Consider the following 22,856-nt stretch of genomic DNA (forward strand, 5'->3'; position numbering starts at 1 on the left):
TTGGCGGGAAGGACCCTCAACGTGCGTTTCCGCTACAACAGAACCTAAGGGTACAGCACTAAGTCTAAGACCAACCCTTCTCCGGTGGTTGTAGGTTCCAAGCGGCTTCCCCTGGGAGCCTTAGCCCCTAGCACCGCCCCCCCCACCCCGCCCCCGCCTGGCGGGCCTTGGAATTAGGGTGAGGACGCCCCCTGGTGGCAAGGAGGTGCTGCGGCCTCGGAGGTGGGAGGAGTTGGGAACCTGGGTCAGGGCAGGCGGCAGCCCGAAGGGATCTGGATTTCTTTATTAACAGACATGAGCACGACCCGTTACAGAAGTTTGTGCTTTCCAAAAAAAAAAAAAAAAAAAAAACAGTTACTAAACGTGAAAAAGGAACCCAAGCAAAGAGGAAGGAGTTGGGGAGGGGCCACCAAAGCCCCTGGGCCCCATCCATAGCCCTGACCTGAACCGCGCCTAGGGCCTCCAGCCTGGGACCTGCCCGGCAGGAGACGGGGGGTAGCCGAGGGGCCCCAGCTGGGCCTGCTACTTCCTTTGGGCCAGACAGGAAGGGGTCAAAAGAAGGGCGGGGAGGGGGTCCCAGGGAGCCAGAGCCCACGAGCCATTTATTGCCATGTTTTAAAATTCGTGCAAAATATCTGAAGCCCTGGACAGAGAATACAAAGTGATATTTTTCCAAGAAACATAAAACTAGGAAAAGAGGTGGGGGACATTTTCCCACCAGAGCTCCCCCCACGCCAGGCCCCAAGCAGGGTGAGGCCTCCAACCCGGCCAGCTGAGCAGGGAGGACTAAGAGCTACAATCTGGACCAGGGAAGGAGGGGTGGAATTTGCAACAGCGTCTCAACTACCAACGAGAGGAAAACCAGTCAACTGTACAAGTCTCCTATCAACTTTTTAAAAAAAGAGAAAAGCTGTAAAAGTCAGGCCCTGTGGGTAGGGAAGCGGCCAAGTCCCCAGCCAGGGCCGGAATCCGGAGTGGGTGCCAGGCGGAGCTGCTGCGAATGCAGGCACGGCGGGCCGTCTGGCCAGAGGCCGATGCAGGTGGGCGGCCTTGGCAAGGGTAGCCTAGGGCTGGCGCCACCGCTAATCACCACCCTCGAAGCCCTCCTCCTCTTCTGGAACTGGGTCTGCATCCCAGCATGTGATGTCGATTTCTGTGGCGTTAGAAAGGGAGAGGAGTTAGGGACCTAGCAGACCCGTGCTTGTGTCCCCAGCCTCTGTGAGCGGTGGGTAGTGGTGGGGTGGCTACCCACACTCAAATCCAGCCCCCGCACCCAAATTCCTCCCCATCATCCAGCCCAGTACTACCTGGAGGCTTGTTGTAGAACACAGGAGGCGGAGCCTTGGCACAGAGCTCTTCCGATTGGGCAAACTCCTCCTCCTGTGATTGACTGAAGTACCCCTCACTGGCCTGCAGGGGAAAGCATCAGGTCACTTGGCCCCACCCAGCAGGACTGGGGCTGACCTATCAAGCCTGAGCCCGTTTCCCCAGCAACCAATGATTCCATCAGTGGTTGCCAAGGTAACAAGGATGCCTGCCTTGGGAACAAAAGCAGAGCCGGCCCAGGGAGGGAGGGTGGGATGGACTTCCCCTCAAATAATGTGGGTCAGAGAGAAGGGGGTACTGGTGCAAGCATGAGGAATGCAGGGCCAGCACCCTGCTCAGCCCCCACTCCCTCCCATCCCTCCCACCAGGCAGTCCCTGCCGCACCTGGGTCCCCTCCTTCTGGGTGGTCTCGCCATTGGTTAGCAGGTGGGGCTCCGGCTCCTGCTCTTGCTCCAGCTCCTCAAGGGCTGAGGGCAGAGTTGGGGTCTGGGGGGCAGCCAGGGGCTCCCCTTCCACTTCCTCTGGGTCACAGAAGGTGGCTGGCGGCTCAGGCAGCTCATCAAAGTTGAGAAGGGTGGCACAGCCTTCGCCTGCTGGCAGCAGTGGCTCCGGAGCCACCTCATCCAGCAGGGGCACCTCTGCCAGGGTGACCTCAGTACCCGAGGGTGGCGTGGGGGCCCTGGGCTCACCCTGGAGTGTGGAGGCCCCTTCCCCGTTGCCAGGCCATAGGTCAATGAGGCTGGTGGCGGTGGGGGGTACGTTGTTGGCAACAGTGGTGTCAGCAGTGGCAGTGTCAGTTTCAATGGCGTCAGCTGCATCGTGGACCTCCGTGGCATCAGCTGTGGCAGGCTCCACGGGAGCAGCCAGGACAGCCTGCTCTTCAGACTCCATGAACATCAAGTCCTCTGCAGCGCTGCCTGGCCCCCGGGGAGGCGCCTGTGCCTGAGGGGGCTCCTCCATGGGGCCGGCCCAGGCCTGAGGGGCTGCTGCTCTGGTCTCCTCACTGTCTAGGATGGGGCTGGGCTCCTGGGTCTCTGTCACAGCACAGGCAGAGGAGATATGTAACCGGCTCCCCTCGGGGAGGATGGAGACCCTGCCCACCCACTAAGGAGTGAGGGAGCCAGGGACTTCCATGCAGGTGTCCCACCCTTACCCAGTGACCCCAGTGACTTTAAGCCCCTTGGCAGCTCCGGGAGGAAGGCCAAGGCCCGATTCCCACTTGAGAGGGTGGGTGCTAAGCTTTAGAGAGGGCAGGTCTGACTGTACACCAGGGCTCCTCCCCACACAGCCGCCTCCAGGGCAGTGCAGTCTTGGTGATGGGTGGCCCAGATCCCTGGAGAACGGTTACCATGGCAACCTGGGGCTCCCAGCCAGGGACTGATGATGGGAGGCCTGATGCAGGTAGCATCCCTCTCTCACCTTGGGCTGGTGGGGGTGGCGGTGGCAGTGGTGGAGGCTGCGAGGATGTGACCTCATCCAGGGCCCGCTCTATCTGCTCAGCGACAGGGGTGGAGGCGGTGCTGGAGTCAGACGGGCTCCGCGTGGGGATGGGAGTGGGCGCCATCCTCCGGTGGCTGTCCAGGTGGCTGCCTGTGGAACAAACCCCAGGTGGGTCAGTGAGGGCGGGGGAGCCGGGTGAGACAGGATTGTCCACCTTGGGGCCTGGCCAGCACCTCCTCTCTGGAATCTGGGTGGGGGCTGGGAGCTCTCCAGCCCCCCCAGGGGCCAGACTACAGCTCCAGACCCTGTAAGCTAGGCCCCTGGAGGCCAGTGCCCCATAAGGCCAGGGGCAAGAGGCAGGCAGTGCCTGCCCTGGGGACAAACACCAGAGATCAGCGGTCAGACTGGGGGAGTGAGGGCGGGGGGCTGCTGGGAAGCGGGGCCCTCCTTACCACCCCCGCCGAGGCCTGGGGCTGCTACCTACATGGGAGGGAGGAAGAGAGGTTTGGGGTGCGGTGACAGGTGATATAGGGAAAGGGAGTCCGTGGAGGGGAGGAGGAGGAAGAGGAGGAGGAGGAAGGCCCACTGTCCGATGCCTTTATGAAAGGGCAGTACGGACGACCTGCCGAGAGAGACAGACAGAGAAAGAGACAGAGGACAAGAGAGGGTCAGTCTCCCCCACCCCTGCCCGAGGCCTCTCCCGCCCCCAGGGCCTGGCCCTGGATGTCCAAGCTGCCTTCAGCCAGGGGCACAATCAGCCAAGCCAGCCGCAGCCTCACACCAGCCCCAGACACACAGCCAGCCTGGGAGCAGTACAGCAGGGACGGCCTGTGGCGGGACCCCAGCATGGGGCAAGCACACTCAGACCAGCAGACAGGGCAGGGAAGAGCTTCAGGGGAGGCGGAAGCAGCACACTGAGAAGCGGAACGGGGACACCTGGGTGCAAGCTCCGGGAGGCTCCCTCAGGCCCGGGGCAAGAGCCCAGCCCGCATGCATTCCGGCCTTCCAGGCCAGACCTAATTCACCCCAGCCGAGCTGCTCCCCGTGGCCAGCGCTGTGCCTCAGCCCATGCCAGAGCTGCCCCACAGGCCCTAGCACTCCCCACTGTTCAGCCACAAGCGACTTCACCACCATCCCTGGCCCTTCTTGGGGTCCTGCCACCTGGGAAGTGGTGGGCGGATGCACGCTGGATGAAGGGTCTCGCCTTCTCCAAGGGTTGCTTGGGCAAGGCCTCCCTTCCGAGAGAGTCCCAGAGAGGCTCAGGGCCGCAACCTGAGGAGTGGGGCCGGACGGGGGGTGGGGCCTAGGACTACCTGGTCGATGGTTGAAGGGCGAGGGTACATCACAGCTGCCCGCAGAGGCCGATGCGACTCTTTCCTGCTGCTTGAAGAACTCCCTTGGGTTGTCAGGCCTCTGGGCAATAATAGCCGCTGCCTCCTGAGGGCACAAGGAAAAGGTTGGGGCTGGGCCAGGCAAGCTGAGATACCCCTGTCCGCCTCACCTGGCTGGTGCCCCCAGCTCTCACCTCCACCTCCGACTCTGACTTCTTCATGTGGGTCTCTTCCTCCTCATCCCGATGGTCACCCTAGAAACCAAAGGGACAGTGTCTGGTGCACCTACCCCCCACAGGGGCTTTTGACCTTCTTTTTTACTGTATTTTATTTATTGATTTTGTTTTTAAGACAGGTTCTCGCCCTACCACCCAGGCTGGGGAGCAGTGGTACAATCACGGCTCACTGCAGCCTCTGCCTCCTGGGCTCAAGCAATCCTCCCACCTCAGCCTCCCGAGTAGCTGGGACTACAGGTGTGCACCACCATGCCCGGCTAATTTTAATTTTTTGGTAGAGATGGGGTCTCCCTATGTTGCCCAGGCTGGTCTCAAACTTCTGGGCTGAAGGGATCCTCCTGCCTTGGCCTCCCAAAGTGTTGGGATGGATTACAGTCATGAGCCACCAGTGCCCGGCCTTCTGGCCTTCTTACAGCCCCCATGCTTCTTTTGCAATCTGGCAGGAAGGGTTTCAGAGGTGGTACCTCTGCCCCGTCAAACCGAGTCACACAGACCCTCTCTTCCCTCAGGGCCCTCAGCCACCTCATCTCTGACCTGCCAGGCCTCTGGGCACCAGGCTCACTCACTCACTTGCTCATCCCCATATCTAAGCAGGTGCCTAGGACCCTCCAGAAGTGCTCCTTGTTTTGCAGATAACTTCTCGGACCTCCTACCCTAGTGCCGGGGCCGCCATGCTCCCAATGTTGCTGCCTGGACCGTGGCATCATGGTCCAGCCTTCCTCACTGCTACCTGCCTTATTTGTTCTCCATAGGCCCTGAAAGGACCTTTCCAAAATGCGGATCAGACCATGATTTTCCTGAGCTTAAAATCCCTCAGGGGTTCCCATGAGCCGCAGCAAGCACTGGCTAAATATGACCCACAGATGGCTTTTGTTTTGCTGGTATGATATTTTTAAACCATGTTCATTAGTTGCCACCACTTAAAAACCAGGAACTTTCATACTGAAATCAGGGTCCCAGTTTCTCTTGAGGTGCCAGAGCCCTGGCGACATCACCTGCAAGCCTGGAGCAGCCATCACCGGGGCCTCGCCGCAGCCCCCTTAAGACAGGCGTGTGCCACCCGCTCACCCCCGGCCCCACCATCGCCTACTGGCTTCACCTGCCCACTGCACACATTGTTTTGGGTGGGCAGTGCCCGCGCTTGGCCTACGTCCCCCACCCCTGCCTGACCTAGCCGTCACCTCTCCAACACCACCCCCTGCCGGCCCCCACCCCAAGGCGCCCACATACTGTGAGATGTAGACATCAAGTCCTCAGCACGACGCAGTCAGTTCCCAGAACAGGCACACCCGTTCCCACCTCCATGCCTCAGCATGGGAGACTGGCCTCCCTCCCAAATGCCTGCTCCCCACCGGGGGGCCAGGCCCTCTGGTTTCCAGCTGCAGCGTGGCCACTGCTTCCTGGGGAAGAGGTCCCGGGCTTGTTCAGGTCATTTCCTCCTCTGGGTCCCCACAGGGTGCTCCTGGCTTCCACCACGATGACACCACATCCTAAGTTCCTGTTTCCGGAGGCACCTCCCCCCTCCGCTGTGAGCAACGCAGGATGAGGACCGGGGTCTCCCGGTGGGTGGCCAGCACAAGGCGGGCGCATGTTTGCTCAACTGCACTCACACACCAAAGGCTTCTTAGTCGGTGTCCCCTGCTGCTCAGGTGGCAGCTTGGGCAGGAGGGGCTGCTAAGGTGGTGAAGTCCCAGGGCCGCTCTGTTTTTGAGCCTATAATCTAAAATTTTAGCTTATGTCAGGAGCACTGGGAGAAGGGCCCTTCGTAGTATCCCACCTCAGGAGGGCTATCACCTCAGTGATAACTTTGTGACCCCCAGAATGAAGTCTAAACTCCTCCTCTGCCCTTGCTCTCCTTTCCCAATCAAATCTCCCCCACTCCTCAGCCCACGGGGTTCCAGTCAGCCTAGGCTCTTCACCTTCCCATGAGCCTGTGTCCCACCAGCCTTTGCTGCTCTGCCCACTGCCTGCTGTAATCTCAGTTGGTTCCTCTGCCTTGTTCAAAGAAAGGACCAGAGGCAACTACCACAAAGGCTTTTTTTTTTTTAATCTGAGATGGAGTCTTTCACTCAGGCTGGAGTGCAGTGGCGAGATCTCGGCTCACTGCAAGCTCCGCCTCCCGGGTTCACGCCATTCTCCTGCCTCAGCCTCCCGAGTAGTTGGGACTACAGGCGCCCGCCACCACGCTCGGCTAATTTCTTGTATTTTTTAGTAGAGACGGGGTTTCACCATGTTAGCCAGGATGGTCTCGATCTCCTGACCTCATGATCCGCCTGCCTTGGCCTCCCAAAGTGCTGGGATTACAGGCATGAGCCACTGCGCCCAGCCCTCCACAAAGGCTTTAATAAACTACCAACCATGTGAACACTGAAACAAGTAAGGCCCAGAGGGAGGAGAGAGATCAACGCACTAACCACATGGGTCAAAGCCACTGCTGTGCCTAAAGCATTTTCAGATACACGGGAGCTCCCCTGCAGGCCAGGCAAAAAGGGAACTCAGATATGGAACACAATTCGTAACAGGGGAGAGAAAGCAACAGCTCCTTAAGCCAAGAGAAAGCATTTCACGGTGCTAAATCCCAAAGTCTCTCGCATATTCCCTTCCTTAGAGGACCTGAAATTGAAAGGGTACCACACTGACCTGCTAGAATGTCCACTGTCACTCTCACGTGAACTACACTTGAAGGGCCAGATGGGACTATAAAATAATGGTAAGCTCCTTCAGACTTTACCTGAAATGTTGATAACTGGTGAAAATAAATCAGCTCAGGGGGTTCACAACACTATTCTGTCTACCTGCATGTGTGTATGTTTGAAATGTTAGCAAAAAAATAAACTTTATCAGGGCTGGGTGCAGTGCACTTTGGGAGGCCGAGGTGGGAGGATCACCTGAGGTCAGGAGTTTGAGACCAGCCTGGCCAACATGGTGAAACCCCGTCTCTACTAAAAATACAAACATTAGCCGGGCATGGAGCCGTGCACCTGTAATCCCAGCTACTTGGAAGGCTGAGGCAGGAGAATCGCTTGAACCCAGGAGGCAGAGGTTGCAGTGAGCTGAGATGGCGCCATTGCACTCTAGCCTGGGGGACAAGAGTGAGACTTCATCTCAAAAAAAGATAAATAAATAAAAATAAAATAAATAAATAAACTTTATCAGGCAGGGTGCGGTGGCTCACGCCTGTAATTCCAGGACTTTGGGAGGCTGAGACAGGTGGATCACGAGGTCAGGAGTTCGAGACCAGCCTGACCAACACGGTGAAACCCTGTCTCTACTAAAAATACAAAAATTAGCTGGGCATGGTGGTGCACGCCTGTAATCCCAGCTACTCAGGAGGCTGAGGCAAGAGAATCGCTTGAACCCAGGAGGCACAGGTTGCAGTGAGCTGAGATTGTGCCATTGCACTCCAGCCTGGGCGACAGAGCAAGACTCTGTCTCAGAAAAATAAAAATAAATAAATAAATAAACTTGGCTGGGCGAGGTGGCTCACGCCTGTAATTCCAGCACTTTGGGAGGCTGAGGAGGGCAGATCATGAGGTCAAGAGATCGAGACCATCCTGGCCAACATGGTGAAACCCCATCTCTACTAAAAATACAATAAATAAATAAATAAATAAATAAATAAATAAATAAATAAATAATAAACTTTATCTGCTGGGTGTGGTGGCTCATGCCTGTAATCCCGGCACTTTGTGAGGCCGGCGGGTGGATCACCTGAGGTCAGGAGTTCAAGATCAGCTTGGCCAACATGGTGAAACCCCATCTCTACTAAAAATACAAAAATTAGCCAGGCGTGGTGGTGGGCGCCTGTAATCCCAGCTACTTGGGAGGCTGAGGCAGGAAAATCACTTAAACCTGGGAGGCAGGCCGGGTGCAGTGGCTCACGCCTGTAATCCCAGCACTTTGGGTGGCCGAGGTGGGCAGATCACGAGGTCAGGAGATCGAGACCACCCTGGCTAACATGGTGAAACCCCGTCTCTACTAAAAATACAAAAAATTAGCCGGGCGTGGTGGCGGGCACCTGTAGTCCCAGCTACTTGGAGGCTGAGGCAGGAGAATGGCGTGAACCTGGGAGGCGGAGCTGGCAGTGAGCTGAGATCGCGCCACTGCACTCCGGCCTGGGCGACAGAGCGAGATTCCATCTCAAAAAAATTAAAAAAATAAAAAAATTTAAAAAAACCTCACTCTGAAAGGATAAATAAAATGTGGTATATCCATACAATGGAATATGATTCAGCCTTCAAAAAGAAGGAAATTCTGACGCATGCTACAACATGGATGAATCTTAAGGACATCATGCTAAGTGAAATAAGCCACACGCAAAAGGACAAACACCGTGGCGGTCTCCAGAGTAGTCAACTTCATAGAGACAGAAAGTGGAATGGTGGTTGCCAGGAGCTGGAGAGTGGGGAAGGGCAGAATTTGTGTTTAATGGACGGTGGTGGTGGTTATCCTACAATGTGAATGAATTTAATGCCGCTTAATGAAATGCAGATTTTAAAATGACTGAAATGGTACATTTTATGTATTTTGCCACAGTTACATACATGTGGCTGGGCGCGGTGGCTCACGTCTATAATCCCAGCACTTTGGGAGGCCGAGGCGGGCAGATCAACCGAGGTCAGGAGTTCAAGACCATCCTGGCCAACATGGTGAAACCCAGTCTCTACAAAAACACAAAAATTAGCTAGGCATGATGGTGTGCGCCTGTAATCCCAGCTACTCAGGAGGCTGAGGCGGGAGAATCGCTTGAACCTGGGAGATGGAGGTTGCAGTGAGCCAAGATCACGCCATTGCATTCTACCCTGGGCGACAGAGCGAGACTCCATCTCAAAAAAAAAAAAAAAGAATACATGAATCAACTTATGAAAAAAAGATCTTACCCAGCTCGTTCTCCACCATGTTCTGTATGTGGCAGGTGGCAGGTGTGTGTTGAATGAATGACTGAGGCTGGAGCTTACCAGCCACACATCATCCCCACCCCATCCAAGGGCAGATGTGACTGGAGTGACTTAATGCTGCTGCCTGCAGGACTGTCTTGCCTCCTCTCTCTCAGCCTCCTGTGGGTGACTCCGGAGCCCGTTTGAGTCCCCACAGCCCTGCATCTGCCCATCACAGTCCCAATCCAGATGAGTATCAACCCACCTCCCTTCCTGAACTGAGCCATGCTCAGTCCTGAATGACATTAGCTATTTCCAAAATACTAAATTCAAAGCATGGAGATGTGACTCTGCTGTGATTCTCAGGGACCAATCCACAGGACCTACGGGCCATTCCCAATGTGTGGAGATTCAGACAGTACCCCTGGAACAAAGGGGCTGCTCCCAGGGAGATGCTGCACACTGCCTACAGATGCTCAGCACTGGCCCAGGCTCACCCATGCCGCCTGCCTCACTGCTGTGGCCCCTCAGAGTGCAGAACAGTGTCTAATCGCCAAGAGCCCCCAGGGGAGGGGAGGGGGAGCCTGGTCAGTGAGGGTCTGGGTCTAGATGGAGTTTCTCTTCCAATCTAGAGCACAAGCTTCTCCAAAGTAGTCTTTTTCCACGGCCAGAGGCCAGAGCCCCACGTGATGAGGTGCCAGGCCTCATGCTCCATGGCACCCTGTGCCCATGCAGCTCCCCAGAACAGCCACCACTGTCCTTGAGCCACTGATCTCCCCACAAGGCCCAGGAACACAGGGACCATTCTCACTTCCCTGACCCAGAGACCGGGAGCCTTGGCAAAGAACTTACAAAGATAGACTGCTCCTTCAACCGCCTCTTGGCCTCTTCCGCTTCTAAAGTCTGCTGTTTCCTCCTGGAACGATAAGCAGCCAGCACCCGTCAGGGTGCGCCCGGGGGCCCCTGGAGCGCTCCGGGCGGGCAGGCTCACCTGTGCTCCTCGATCTGCTGCTCCCGCTCCCGGTAGCGCCGCTCGCGCTCCTCTTGCTCCTGCCGCTCCTGCTCCATCCGCTCCTGCTCGAACCTGAGCCTCTCATCCAGGGCCTTCTTCCGCTCCTCCTCCTTCCGCAGCTCTTCTTCCTTCTGCAAGCCCCGGTGCGAACAAGGGTAGGCCCCGAGCCTAGGCGCCTGGACCCTGCCCCTCCAGCCCCTCCCTAACCCAGCGCTGGGGGCGGGGCACGTGGCATGGGCCATGCCACTGCAGTGAGGGACTCAGACCTGCCCCATGGGGTCCATGAGGGGCGGCTCAGCCAGGCCGGGCTCAGGGTTCCATACCTTGGCCTGCTCCCAGAACTGCTCTCGGTTAATCCGCTTCATTTCCACAGCTGCATCCGTCTTCTGGTAGGTGGTGCCCTGCAGTGTCGAAGGACCCAGCATAAGCAGGCTGAATGCCCCAGGAGCCCCCGACACCTAAAGGGTGAGAGCTAAGAGGGACCGGGCAGGCCAGACTCGGGCACCAGGCCACGCAGGCAGAGCCCACGGGTGCCAAACACACACTAACCACGGGCTCTGCGTTCTCATCCTCTCGCAGCCGCAGTCGGTGCAGCACAGGGCTGGAGAGTCGCGCCAGCCCGTTAGAGAGCCGCTGCCCGATGGCACCCGCGTCTATGTCTTCCACGCTGCTGGCGTTCACGATCACGTCGACGCCCTTCCACAAGAAGATGGCAGTGCTCAGGCGGCACCATCCTCCCGCCATCACCACCCCAGCACACGGACCCTGGTGGCTGTCCCCACCCCCAAGAGCGCTGGCCCCTGACACACACCTGGAAGAACTCGGCCACCTTAGCCACGTGGCTGGCACAAGCGCACTTGCGGGCATCAGGCACATCTTCGCCCACCTGCAAAGTACCCAGCAACGAGGGGGTCAGGAAAGGACAAGGGGGGCCCTACATGATAGGGTGCATCTTCCCCGGGGTGGGAAGAGGGTGGGGTTCCCTCTCCACGGGTGTCAGAGGGCCGACGGGGAGGGCGACTGCTCTGGGCCTTCAGTTTCCTTCCCCAGCCCCGGCCGCATACCCAGTTGATGAGCAGCTCTGGGCCCTCAGCCCCCTTCCCCAGCCCCGGCCGCATACCCAGTTGATGAGCACGTATTTTGGCAGAGCAGCTTGGGAGTCCTTGACACTGCAGAAGCCGTACATCACCTTCTGGTTCTCAAAGTGTCCCGAAAGCTCCTGCAAGCCCCCTTCTAGGGTAATCAGGAGAGTGTCAGGTCTCTCTGCCTCCTAAACCCTTCCCAAAAAGAGCCTGGAACTCAAAGCAAAGACTCCTCCAGGCCTCCACAGGCACCCCCAGGGGTCTTCTGGCCTCTGGGGTCCGTGGGTCCCAGTTTTGTGTTGGTATGTGTGGGGGTGGTGGCGCACAGGGATGTAGCTTTGCCTGTGACTCCTGCAGGGCCCGATTTGGGGTAGGACTGAGGAAGTGTTTGTTCTTCACTCTCAGGTCTCATTCTTCACACATCATCATGTCTCACCAGGTGCCAGTGCCCAGAGGCACAATCAAGCCTTCTGGCTCTGGGGAAGGCGGTGAATAGGGCCCTTCCCCCAAAGCGTCCCAGCTGTGTGGCTTCAGATAAGTCACTTTCCCTGTTGGAGGCTCAGCCTCAGAAGTCCAACATTCAACAAGGCTCTGAGATTCCTCCCCACCCTGGGGACACAGGGATGACTGGAGGAAGGACACCCGCCAGATCCAGACAAGTGTGGGGCTGCAGGGTGCAGGCAGGGAGGTGGCCTACAGCCAGGTGGGTGGGGAAGAAAACAACCAGGAGGAGGGGGTGGAGAAGAAGGCGAGGGAATGGCTGGAATTCCTACCTCCTGATGCTGCAAGCTTGAGGTCATCGGAGCCATCTTCATATGTGTACAGAGCCCTGGGGAGAGGGAGGGGTGGCTGTCAAACTGTCAGGGCCCAGGCCGCCAATTCTGGGTGGGGACGGCTCTGGGGAGGGAGAGGGACATGGAGGGGGTAGGACAGGAACGGGGAGGGCTCCTGCTGTAGCCATGACAACAGGGCTAGGCATCGGTTCAGGCGGGAGCCCCAGCAGGGTGCTGCTGGAGGCCTGGGTCAGGGGGGCGCAGGCAGTGAGGGGAGAAATTGCTGGCTGGTCGAGCTCAGTGCGCAGCATCCCGGCCCTGGCCCTGGCAGCCTACAACCCAGTGGAGCGGGTGTGTGATGGAGATTCCAAGGCGACGGTTCCTTGGTTACCGTTCCCTGGCTACCAGGATCCTCATCCCCCATTGGCTAGTGCCAGGAACTTACCTGGCACGTGCCTTGGTCCCCGCTGCCCCTCCCCCGGGGAGGGAGGAGGAGAAGAGAGAACCTGGTGCTCCCAACAGCTCTGGGCATCCCCCAGTAACCATGGCAACCCTGCAATTGGCACACGACTGGCCCACCCCAACTGCATTCTCCTTGAACACAAAGGACCCTGGGGACCCGCCCTCAGCCTCAATCTCCGCCTCTCTGAAATGGGGATGAGGTCACTGCAGTCACTCTCGCCCAGACTCTGGCCCCAGGGTGGCCATGCCTGAGCTCCAGGCCTTCCAGCCCCTAGGCTGCCTCAGTCCTGGCTGAGGCTTCCTGAGACTGCTGGCCTTTCCTTCTGTCTGAGCTCTAACAGAAAGCTGACCTGGTGGCCTTCCTCCTTCCTCCTCCTCCCTAGCTTTGTGTGCCCTGGCTCCTTTTGATAGGCTGCGGTGACAGAGCAACCATTGCACAGAAGGGAAGGCAGAGATGCCTCCTCCATCACCCCATGCAGGCCCAGGCTGAGGACCCTCTGGGAGGCAGGAGAGCCGGGGCCTAGGAGGAAGGGCCTTGTCCCTGAAGTTTGAAAGGGCTCTCAACCCCTTCTCCAAACTCCTATTCCCCAGGTGCCAAGGCAGGAGGCTGGGGCTGTGAGGAGGGGAGGCAGAAAGGGAGGGCAAGGGGGAAGAGAAAGAGGAGGGGAGAAGCAGAGGGAGAAACCAGGAGAGGAGGAAGAAGAGAAAGGACAGAAGTGAAGGGACAAAGGAAATGAAGGCGGGAGGGATGGAGGGGACATCTCAGGAGGTTGTGGCCAGGACCAAATGGCCTCAGCCCCTCCCCTTCCTGGATTCCCGGCTTCCTACCTCCAGGAAGGAACACAGGTGGGCTGTGGGGCTGGGAGCTCCTGGTCCAACTGTTACCCCCAGCCCCAGCCTGGCCCTGACAGATGCTTCCAGCACAGCTGGCCCACCACCTGTCCTGCTGCCCTAACCCACCACGGGAACAAAGGGCCCTGGGAGAAGCAGGCTCTGTCTCTCTCCATGCACTGATGAGAAACTAATGCAGAGCCCAGGGACCCTAGTTCCTAGAGACTGCTGTAGACATCAAGCCTCCCTCTGAGAGGACCTGTCTTGGCCTGCCCAGGCTCCCCGGGGCGCCTTCCATCCTCAGCCCCTGGCTCCCCACCTCCGGCCACCTCTTCCTGCTCCAGCCGCAGCTCTCCCCCAGCAGAAACCATACCCCAGTTCAAACCCTCCAGACTGCCTTTCCATTGGACCACCCTGTCCACACCACACACTTGGGACACACTGGACAGCTCCCTGACCCAAGCAGGGTTCTGGACAGGGCTCACCCTGAAGCCTCTGCCTATGTAGTTCTCTTCACATGGAAGGCAAGACCTGCTCCTCTACCCCACGCTTATTCCCAGTGGAATGCTTCCGTTCTTCAGAGCCCAGTGCTGGCCCCCAGCAGCCTCTCCTGAGCTGCCCCTCCCAGAGCACCCACCACATCCCAGCAGGAATACAAAGACCAGTGCTTCTCAACCACATCAGAGGCACCCCGAGCCTGGTGGTGCACCAGGTGGAAGCTGGCGAAACCACAGGGAATCAGGATGGGGTAGGCGACCAGGCATCTACACATCTCACCAGCTCCAACTCCTGGAGACAGACACTGCCCCCAACTGTAAGCCTGGTGAAGGCAGGAACGCTGACTCAGTCCATCAGCACATCCTGCTCTCTGGGTCCTGGGGTCCAGCACACCGCATACCAGAAGTATGTGTGATATTGACACCAACTCAAAAGCCATCTAGCCAGATAAACTGAACTAGCGTGAGGTGGGAGCTGGAATGTGGCAGTTCCAGAGACCCTGGGGTGAGCTGGGGTGGGGGGTGAGCTGGAGTGGGGGGCTGAGGGCAGGTGGACCCCGCAGGACCATCACTCTCAGGATGGTGGTGCTAGAAAGGCCTTCAGTATCCGAGGTAGTGCTGGGCCCAATCCCTTTTCTTTCCAAGAGGACCAGGAACTTGTGTATGATCACAGTGAGTCATATCACAACCAGGACAACAGTGGCCCTTCCCACCATACAACCTCATTTCCTGGGTCCCCTGCTCCCTGTGCCAGAGTAGTGGTGCACTTCAGAGGCCCTGCCACCTAGGAGTGAACTCCCCCAACCACCCCTCCCCATTGGAGGCAAGGTAAGGGTCGGGGGGCAGACAGCAATTTACCCAAGACACCCCTCCCTCTGGACCTATGTGCAGGGTCTGCCTCTGAGTCTTCAGACCTCACTGCACCCCTGGTTCCATGCTGGGCCCTGGGGTATTCATATTCTCTTGTGTAGAAAGTGATCCTCACACCCCTTTTTCAAAATGTTATCTGGGCCCTTAGTGAACGAATGTGTGCATGTGCGAGGGTACATGTGTGCATCTGTGTGTGTCCCACACACAACCCAGATGGGGGCTGACGCACACCAGTGATGAATAACTCGCTTTGGCCACACGGATGCTGCTGGGGTGGGTGGGGGCAGGCCTCTGTTGAGCAGGATGTGGGGCAACAGGGGTTGTGTGGCCTTGGCAATAGGCCACCAGAGCTCTGCTTTTAGGAGAAAATGGGGTGTTGGTAGACAACACCCCTCCAGGCTGGAGGGCAAAGGAGGTGTTCTGGGGTGAGCTGTGCCTCTCCCCAGGCGGGGCCTTATCCCAAAGCCAGCTCCTTCACCAGGCCAAGCCGGCCACTTGCCCAGAGCTCCTCCCATGATCTCAGCCCCCCTGGGACAGGGCTGGGACAATGGGTGGGCCGCCTGCCTGCTGAGCCTGTGCCGGCCTCTCCTGTGACTGACCTGCAGGACACGAGAGCTTGTCTCTCGCGTCCATCCCTCCAGGCCTGGCTGCTGGCCAGTGCTGCAGTACCATGCCATGGATGCCCAGCCATCTCATCCTCTCCTCCAGAAGCCCCCAGGTCAGAGTCCCCACCTGGCTGCCCTCCCAGTGTGCGGGTGAGGCCAACCCAAGCGGGGTCCCTCAGACCCGCCCTCCTCTTTGCCTCAGTTTCCTCAAGAAGAACCTGTTCCCATCTGCCAGCAGGGAGAGGAGGCCTAGGAACCAGATGGGCACCTTCCCTAGGAGAAGAGTATTACGGGGGGGTTAAAGGATTCCAGGATGGGGCTGTGAGGAACCCCTCGGTTTCCTTTTTCCACCACCCTGGGCCGCCAGCCCCAGAGCAGGTGGTCCATCCCCTCCCCCAGCTCAGCGGGAGACAACAGCTGGGGGGCGGGGTGAGGGGCGGCCCAGCTCCTCCCCCATCAGGGACCGAGTGCCCCTTGCTGGGGGCCGGTGGATCTGTTCACCCCTTCAGCCGTCTTTGGGGGCTCCCTCCACACTTGTTCTCCAGAGGGCTTCCTCCCAGGGACCTCAGCTGGCCCCTTAGGCAGCTCGGTGCCCCCCAGCCCAACTGCCTAGTCCCCGCAGTCCCCTTCAGGTAGGGGAGGAGAGCTCACCCCTGCCTCCTCCGCGACCCGCGGCGGTAAGGGAGTCACTTCGCGGTCGCCATGTGGCAGCAAACATCCTTCCACCTCACTCCAGCCCAGGTTTCGGGGGGAGGGCGGCCCACTCCGAGAGGCCCCCCGGTGGGCGGGGCGCCCGGCCCCCAGCCCGCTCCGCTCCTCCCCCGCCCTCGCTTTCCTTTGTGCTGTGGCCGGGCCGGGCTGAGCCGGGCAGGCTGCGCTGGCTCCGCTAGCTCGGTCCCCGCCCCGTCCCCGCCCGGACCTCGCCCGCTCGAAGGTGGCGAAGGTGCCCTTGGCCGCCCCGTGCACACCTGTCCCCCGGGCCCGGGGGGTAGGGTGGGGGATGGGCTCCCGCAGGGCCACGCGGCCCCGGGCCCCACATCGGGACCCCGCGCCTCCGGGCCGCGTCCGGCCGCCGCTCCCACCGCGCGCCTTGGGCGGCCTCCGGGCGCTCGGGGCCCGGCAGTGCCCCGCCTGGCCCGCCGGCCCCTCCCCCGGCGCGCACAAAGGCAGCCCCTCCCGGCCCTCCCGGCCCGCTGCACCATTTCGGGGTCCCCCTCCCTTCCCGGCGGCGGGGCGGCGGGGCGGCGGGGCGGCGGGGCGGGAGAGAAACAAAGGCGCGGCGGCGGCGCGGGGACAAAGGGGCCGGGGGCGGGGGCGGGGGGCTCACCAGTCGGCCGCGCTCTCCTCTCGGATCACCTCCTCGTAAGCCGCCAGCAGCTCCAGGCGGTGGCCGCTGAAGCTGACGCCGGCCATGCTTCGGGCCGGACCGGGCCGAACGGACAGACGCGCGGACGGACGGGCGGACGGAGGAGGAGGGAGGGAAAGAGGGAGTCGCCGCCGCCGCCTCGGAGCCTCTGCAGCGTCGCGAGCCGAGCGAGCCAGCGGCCGGGGGAGGGGAGCCGGCCGGCGGGGGGCGGGGGGCGCTGGCTCCGCCCGGCTCGCTCCCTCCGCTCGCTCGGTCCTAGCGCCGCCCCGGCCCGGCCCAGGGGGAGGCCCGCCCCCCCTTCCCGGCCTGCCCCGGGCGCCCCCGCGCCCCTCACCCGCCACCCCTGCGCGCCGCTCCAGGGCCAGCCCCACCCACGTCCCGAACCCTCACCTGCCCCGTCCGTAACCTCGGCGCTAGCCCTCCTTCCAGCCCCGAACCCAGTCCCGTCCCCACCTCCCCCCGCCCACCTCCCCCGTCCCAATCCGGTTCCGCCCCACCCATTGCTTCATTGATCTCCATTCCTGGTGCGTCCCACCCCATGTTAAACCCATTTTCATCCCAACCCAGCTCACACACCACCCCACCCCTGGCCCGTCTCCTTTCCCTGAGAGGTCCTTGCCTAGTCTATCCCATCATATCCACTGTCATCTGCATCCCACCCTCAAATCCACCCCAGTTGCTTTCCCATCCCAGCTTCAGCCCCATGCTTAGCACGTGTCCCCCCCAACATGTGTCACGGCACATCTTCAGTCCAACCCATCCCAGTCTCATCCTGATCCCAGTTCCCAATTCCCAACCACAGCCCCCCATCTCGGCTCCATGACCACTTATTCCAGGCCATTCTCAGCCCCTACCCAGCTCATTATCCCTCCATTCCAGGCCTCTCCTCCCCTCCACGCCTGTGCCCTCTCAGATGGGGCCAGCTAGGAGATCCTTTGCATTCTCTCCCAAGCCTCACGCCTCCCAGAGGAGTCCCAAGTAGAGTTCCGGAAGCAGCATCTAACCCCAGACTCCCACGGCAGGGCTCCTCCAAGGACGCTCAGGGCCAGCCTCTTGGCACCTTTATCTCCTAAAGCTCTAAGCACAGAACGGGAGGGGGCCTTAGAAAAGTCCCCCCTGCAAGGGAGTGGACACCATGCCAGGGCCTTCCAGAACTCCGTTCCTTGCTGGGTTGGGACCCTGAAACCGTCCACAGCGCTCAGAAGCCTTTTCCACCACTACAAAGCCTCCAACCTCGACCTCCCTGAGCAAACTTCACCTGGTCCCAACCGCACCGCGGAGGAGGAGGTGGTTCTAGCCAGGCCTCCGAGTTCTGCGTTGGGTAATTGGCTATGCCAAGAGAAGGAGAGCAGGGCTGCCTATGTGGCAGTGTTCCTGGCGCTTTGGAGTTGGGAGAACCCTCTTAAAACTCAAAATACTCACAGGCCCCTGCCTTGGGAAGTCAGTGCCCACTATGTCTAGGGACCACTGGCCATGGCAATTTCTCCATGGCCACCACTAGAGTGAGGCCCAGGCAGGGACACAGCCAGGCCCTGTGCCCTAGACCAACTGGCCAGTAGGTGTGGTTGGCCTGCAATGGGGATCCCTAAGGGAGTGGGTGACACACGGTGGGGAAGGGAAGTGGGGAGAGCCATGGAGGGACAGAGCTTCAGCCATCCCCCACCCTTAGGCATGAAGAGCCTGATTCTGGGGAGGAGGGAGACCCTGCAGCCAGGGAGGGGCAGCAGATGGCTGGCCATGAGCATCTGTGGCCTCAGCCTCTTCCAGCTTCCTTTGATTTGTCCTAGCTCACAGCTCCTCGCCCCCCCTGCTCCCCTCACCCCCCAGCCTCCTGCACACTCAATTTTGCATCCAAAAAACAGAAGCCCTAAATGCATCTAAGCTCTTCCTTCCTCAAATTCCTGCCTCCCCACCAGCCACCTACAAACTCTCCAGCCACGCCCACTCTCACCTCTTGCCATCAACATTTTTAAATAAACTTTCTATTTTAGAACAGTGTTAGATTTACAGAAAAGTTACAAAGATAGTATAGAGAGTTCCCATACACCCTGCACTCAGTTTTCCCTATTTTCAGGGAAGCAAGGGTGTTCCCTGCTGGCATGCCCTAGAGCCCACTCCCCTGGTCTCTGCACCCGTCACCCTTCCAGGTTATCTTCATCCCCTCATTTCTATAGGATGCAGACAGACATCTGTACTCTGTCTCCTCCTCCCCGCATTTTCTCTGGCACTGCTCTGGCCAAGGTCACCAGTAACCCCTAACTTGCCAAACTCAGTGGACCCATAGTTCTCAGTTGCCCTGACTGGTGGGAGTGGGTGGCCACTGGTCACTGTCCTCTGAGAACCTGCCTCCTTTCAGCTGCTGTTGCCCCTGAAGCCCACACACTCAGCCTTGGTGGGTGGGCGGCTGGTGGGTTCCTCCTACCAGGACTTCGTGTCTGCCACCCCCAAACCAATCACCCTTCAAGTCGCTGACAGGTCGGTCTCTCCCACCCCCAGAGCATGAGCTCCCCCTACACACAGCGGGAGGCTGGGCCAATGACTTCTGGATCCCCAGAGTGGAAAAGATGAGACAAGGGAGGACTGAGATCCAGAAACTGGGCCTTTGCTGTGTGACCTTGGCTGAAACACTTCCCCTCTCTGAGTTTCCTTTTGATAACCTGTTGTGAGAATAAAATGGGACTGGATGGAGGCTTAGAAGGAGAACCCCCTCCCTCCCTCCTCACAGCCCCACCCTCCTCCCTCCACCCCCACCTTCCTGTTCTGTGCTCCCCCACACCTCTCCGGGAAGGTTTTAGGGCTGAGGGGAGGCTGCAAGACTTTTTCAGCAAGAGCTGGTGGAGTCTTCTCTGGCCTCTTCCAACCTCTGCAAGATCCCACCAAGCACACACACAGATTGCCCCTTGATCATCACAAAGCTCATGGCTGTTCCCAGGTATCTGCCCCTGGCGCCGGGCCAGCCACGTTCATTCACGTTAGCTCTGCTCCTGAGGAGTCTATTGCTAATGGTGTGACCTTGAGCTTGGTGCCTGACCTATCTTGAATCACTCATCTTCAACTGTAATATGGGGGTGATAGTGATGGTACCTACCTCCTAGGGTCAGTTTGAGGATTTTCAAAAAGTATCTAGGAAGTGCTTAAAATGAGACCAGGACATAGTAGGTGCTGTCAATGTGTTGATTGTTATTATTATTTTACAGATGGGAAAACTGAGGCCCAGAGAGAGTCAGTGACTTGCCCGGAGACACGCAGCTGGTGAGTGGCAAAGTCTGAATGGGAACCCAGGTCTGTCCCAGGTCATTTCGGTACCCCACACACCCTCCCCGCTTCCCCTTGTAGCACCCCTATTTCTGCATGCAGGGGTGAGGTGGGCTGGAGTCTGGTCAGAAGTTGCAGACGCTCCAGCTCTGAGGTCTGGGAGTGGAGTCGGGGGCGGGGCCCTGGGCATGAGGGGAGGAAGTGCCATGGACCTCCCTGCCAGGCCTGCTCCGCCTCGCGTTTTCTGGCAGACTTTCCACTTTCAGCTCTAAACAAGAGTATGTCGTCCAAGCCAGGAAGGGTCAGACCCAGTGACTACTTCAGAGACAGACACATGACCCAAGTTAGTCCAATGGGCGTTGGCCCTCGGACTTTCGCTGGCGCCATTAAGAAAGCCTCCCTTGCCGGGCGTGGTGGCTCACGCCTGCAATCCCAGCACTTTGGGAGGCCGAGGCGAGCAGATCACGAGGTCAAGAGCTCAAGATCATCCTGGCCAACATGATGAAACCCTGTCTCTACTAAAAATACAAAAATTAGCTGGGCGTGGTGTCGCATGCCTGTAGTCCCAGCTACTCAGGAGGCTGAGGCAGGAGAAACGCTTGAATCCGGGAGGCGGAGGTTGCAGTGAGCTGAGATCACACCACTGCACTCCAGCCTGGGCCACAGGGCGAGACGCCATCTCAAAATAAATAAATAAATAAATAAATAATAAAAGAAAAAAGAAAAGAAAGGCTCCCTCTGTCCGCTGGGGCTGCTGAGCTGGCCAGGTATGGGCCTGGAGCCGCTGGGGGCCATCCTTGCCAATAGTGGGGAGAGCCTTCTGAGAATGAAGCCAGCATTGAGGACAGCAGAGCCGAGAGGTGGAGAGCATGAGAGAGGGTCCCGGTAGCCGCCATGGGTACCTGGATCCAGCCAGGTCTGAAGCCATTCACTTTTTCAGTTCAATTATCCCCGTTTTTGCTTACACTAGCTTGAATTGCAGCTGAGAGGCCTACCTAATCTGCCTCGTACCCAAGTAGTGGTCATTTTGTCAGTGGCAAGAAACTTGGGTGAAATCTCAGTTGATCTTCCAGTACTCCAAAAACCTGAGCGGGAGGGCCCAGGCTGGTCCTGGGGTCCTCACTGGCTCAGAAGTGGCTCCCCCCGCACAATCTCCCAAGTGGCTGGTGCTGGTGTCCTGAGTTCCCCCAGGCTGTCAGTCAGCGAGCTTGTTCTTGTTCCACCATGACCCCCGGAACCCTGGTCCCCTCCCCTCCTTCCTTTAAGGCCTCCGTTGGGAGGGGTTCTTCTTCCAGTCTCAGGGTCAGCTTTGGATTTAGGCAGTCTCAAGTTCAAAGGGCGACCTGTGGCCAGCCCTTTAGCCCAGGGCCTCAGCTCCCTTCCTGTGGCAGGGCCACGTGGAGAGTCTGAGGATGGTGTGTGTACCTTATGTGTGTACCAAGGCCATGTGGGGCCCTGCACTGAGGAGGCAGTGGCAGAATCATGAGTGCCTGCCTCTGTACTCTGGCAAAACAGTCCCTCGCCCTCCACCGCCTCTCTCCCTGCTGATCCAAATGAGCTCAAGCCATTCTGAGCTGGGAAAAACCCCTCCCTTGCCTGCTGCCTCTCCAGTTACCCACTCAGCCCCCTGCCATGGGCTCTGCCCCCTCCAAGGGTGCTAATGGCCTCTCCTGCCTGGCACGAGGACATTTACTTCCCAGTCCCCATGGCCTCCGCCCGCACAGCCTTGCACCCCAGCTTCGGAACACTGTGATCTTTGCAGCTTGTGGTTGCTATTATTATTTTTTTGAGACGGAGTCTCACTCTGTCACCCAGGCTGGAGTGCAGCGGCGCAATCTCAGCGCACCACAACCTCCACCTCCTGGGTTCAAGCAATTCTCCTGCCACAGCCTCCTGAGTAGCTGGGATTACAGGCGCCCGCCACCACGCCTGGCTAATTTTTGTATTTTTAGTAGAGACGAGGTTTCACCATGTTGGCCAGGCTGGTCTTGAACTCCTGACCTCAGGTGATCCACCCATCTCGGCCTTCCAAAGTGCTGGGATTACAGGTGTAAGCCACTGTGCCCAGCTGCTATTATTTGACAGATGGGGAAACCAAGGCTCAAAGAAGGGTTGTGTCTTGCCCGGAGGCACACAGCTGGTGGAGCGGCAAAGTCTGGATGGGAGCCCAGGTAATGGGGGACGCATGAGAGGACCTGGGCAGTGCTGGTGGGTCAGCGGGGAACACTTTGGCCTTTGATCCTTGGAGCGGCAGTCCAGGCCATTCCATCTGGGTGACTCTGTACAAGTCACTGTTCCTCTCTGAGCCTCAGTACCCTCATCTGAAACATGCCTATAATAATGTGTTCTCAAAGGTGTTATGATGATTAAATGACATGTGATTGCATCACGTTTCCGGCCTACGGAGTGAGGGTGGCTGTTTCAAGCAGGTGCCTGGCACCTGCTCCTGCCCCACTCTAGGCTAGCTCCAGCTCCACGGTTCTGCATTTGCCCCTGCCCTTCACCCCACTCTCTCCTTACAGCCCCCTCCCAACTTCTCCCATCTTCTCCCACCATCCTCCAGCAGATGCCTCCCAGGCCCCTCCCGCCACCCACACCCTGGCCTCTCAGCTGAGCTTGGCGGTCATCTTGGCCCACCACAGCCAAACCTCTTAAAAGAGCTGTCTGCACTCTCTCCTTCCACACCCTCCCCACCCTCCCGCCTTGTTCCTCTTTAACCCTGGCAGCCGCCCCAGCTCGGCTAAACTGATCTGGCAAATGTCACCTTGTTGTGAAATGCCACGAGGGACTCCTCGGCCTTATCTGCCTGGTTGACATTGTCGGCAGCTTCTTGACACGCTCTTGCCCTGTCCAGGCTTCCTTGCCCCTTCCCTGGAGGTTGTTGTCCTCCTGC

At 58.9% G+C, this 22,856-nt stretch overlaps 1 protein-coding gene and 1 long non-coding RNA gene across 12 annotated transcripts; one reads left to right on the forward strand and one right to left on the reverse strand.

The window, feature by feature from the left end:
- Positions 1-569: 569 nt before the first annotated feature.
- DBN1 (drebrin 1) lies at positions 570-22,852 on the reverse strand. Of its 9 annotated transcripts, none has more exons than XM_016954346.3 (15): positions 22,728-22,752; positions 12,078-12,133; positions 11,343-11,455; positions 11,034-11,108; positions 10,772-10,918; positions 10,546-10,623; positions 10,202-10,353; positions 10,063-10,126; positions 4,292-4,351; positions 4,080-4,203; positions 3,251-3,388; positions 2,746-2,916; positions 1,711-2,360; positions 1,308-1,410; positions 570-1,153 (listed from the first exon to the last, which is right to left on the reverse strand). In XM_016954346.3, the coding sequence occupies exons 3-15, from the start codon at positions 11,406-11,408 to the stop codon at positions 1,083-1,085; spliced, it is 1,899 nt and encodes a 632-aa protein (XP_016809835.2). In that variant the 5' UTR covers positions 11,409-11,455; positions 12,078-12,133; positions 22,728-22,752; the 3' UTR covers positions 570-1,082. The 9 variants fall into 9 exon arrangements, with proteins under 9 accessions (XP_016809835.2, XP_016809834.2, XP_016809837.2 ...); XM_016954345.3 differs by lacking the exon at positions 22,728-22,752 and adding an exon at positions 16,670-16,950; XM_016954348.3 differs by lacking the exon at positions 22,728-22,752 and adding an exon at positions 15,994-16,162.
- LOC134810135 (uncharacterized) lies at positions 17,962-20,316 on the forward strand. 3 transcript variants are annotated; one of them, XR_010157426.1, is made up of 3 exons: positions 17,962-18,029; positions 19,906-19,960; positions 20,230-20,316. It is a non-coding gene; the product is annotated as an uncharacterized LOC134810135 (long non-coding RNA). The 3 variants fall into 3 exon arrangements; XR_010157428.1 differs by lacking the exon at positions 17,962-18,029 and adding an exon at positions 19,113-19,183; XR_010157427.1 differs by lacking the exon at positions 17,962-18,029 and adding an exon at positions 19,560-19,640.
- Positions 22,853-22,856: the final 4 nt, after the last annotated feature.

The sequence above is a fragment of the Pan troglodytes genome, chromosome 4, assembly GCF_028858775.2.
Source record: "Pan troglodytes isolate AG18354 chromosome 4, NHGRI_mPanTro3-v2.0_pri, whole genome shotgun sequence".
Classification (NCBI taxonomy): Eukaryota; Metazoa; Chordata; class Mammalia; order Primates; family Hominidae; genus Pan; species Pan troglodytes.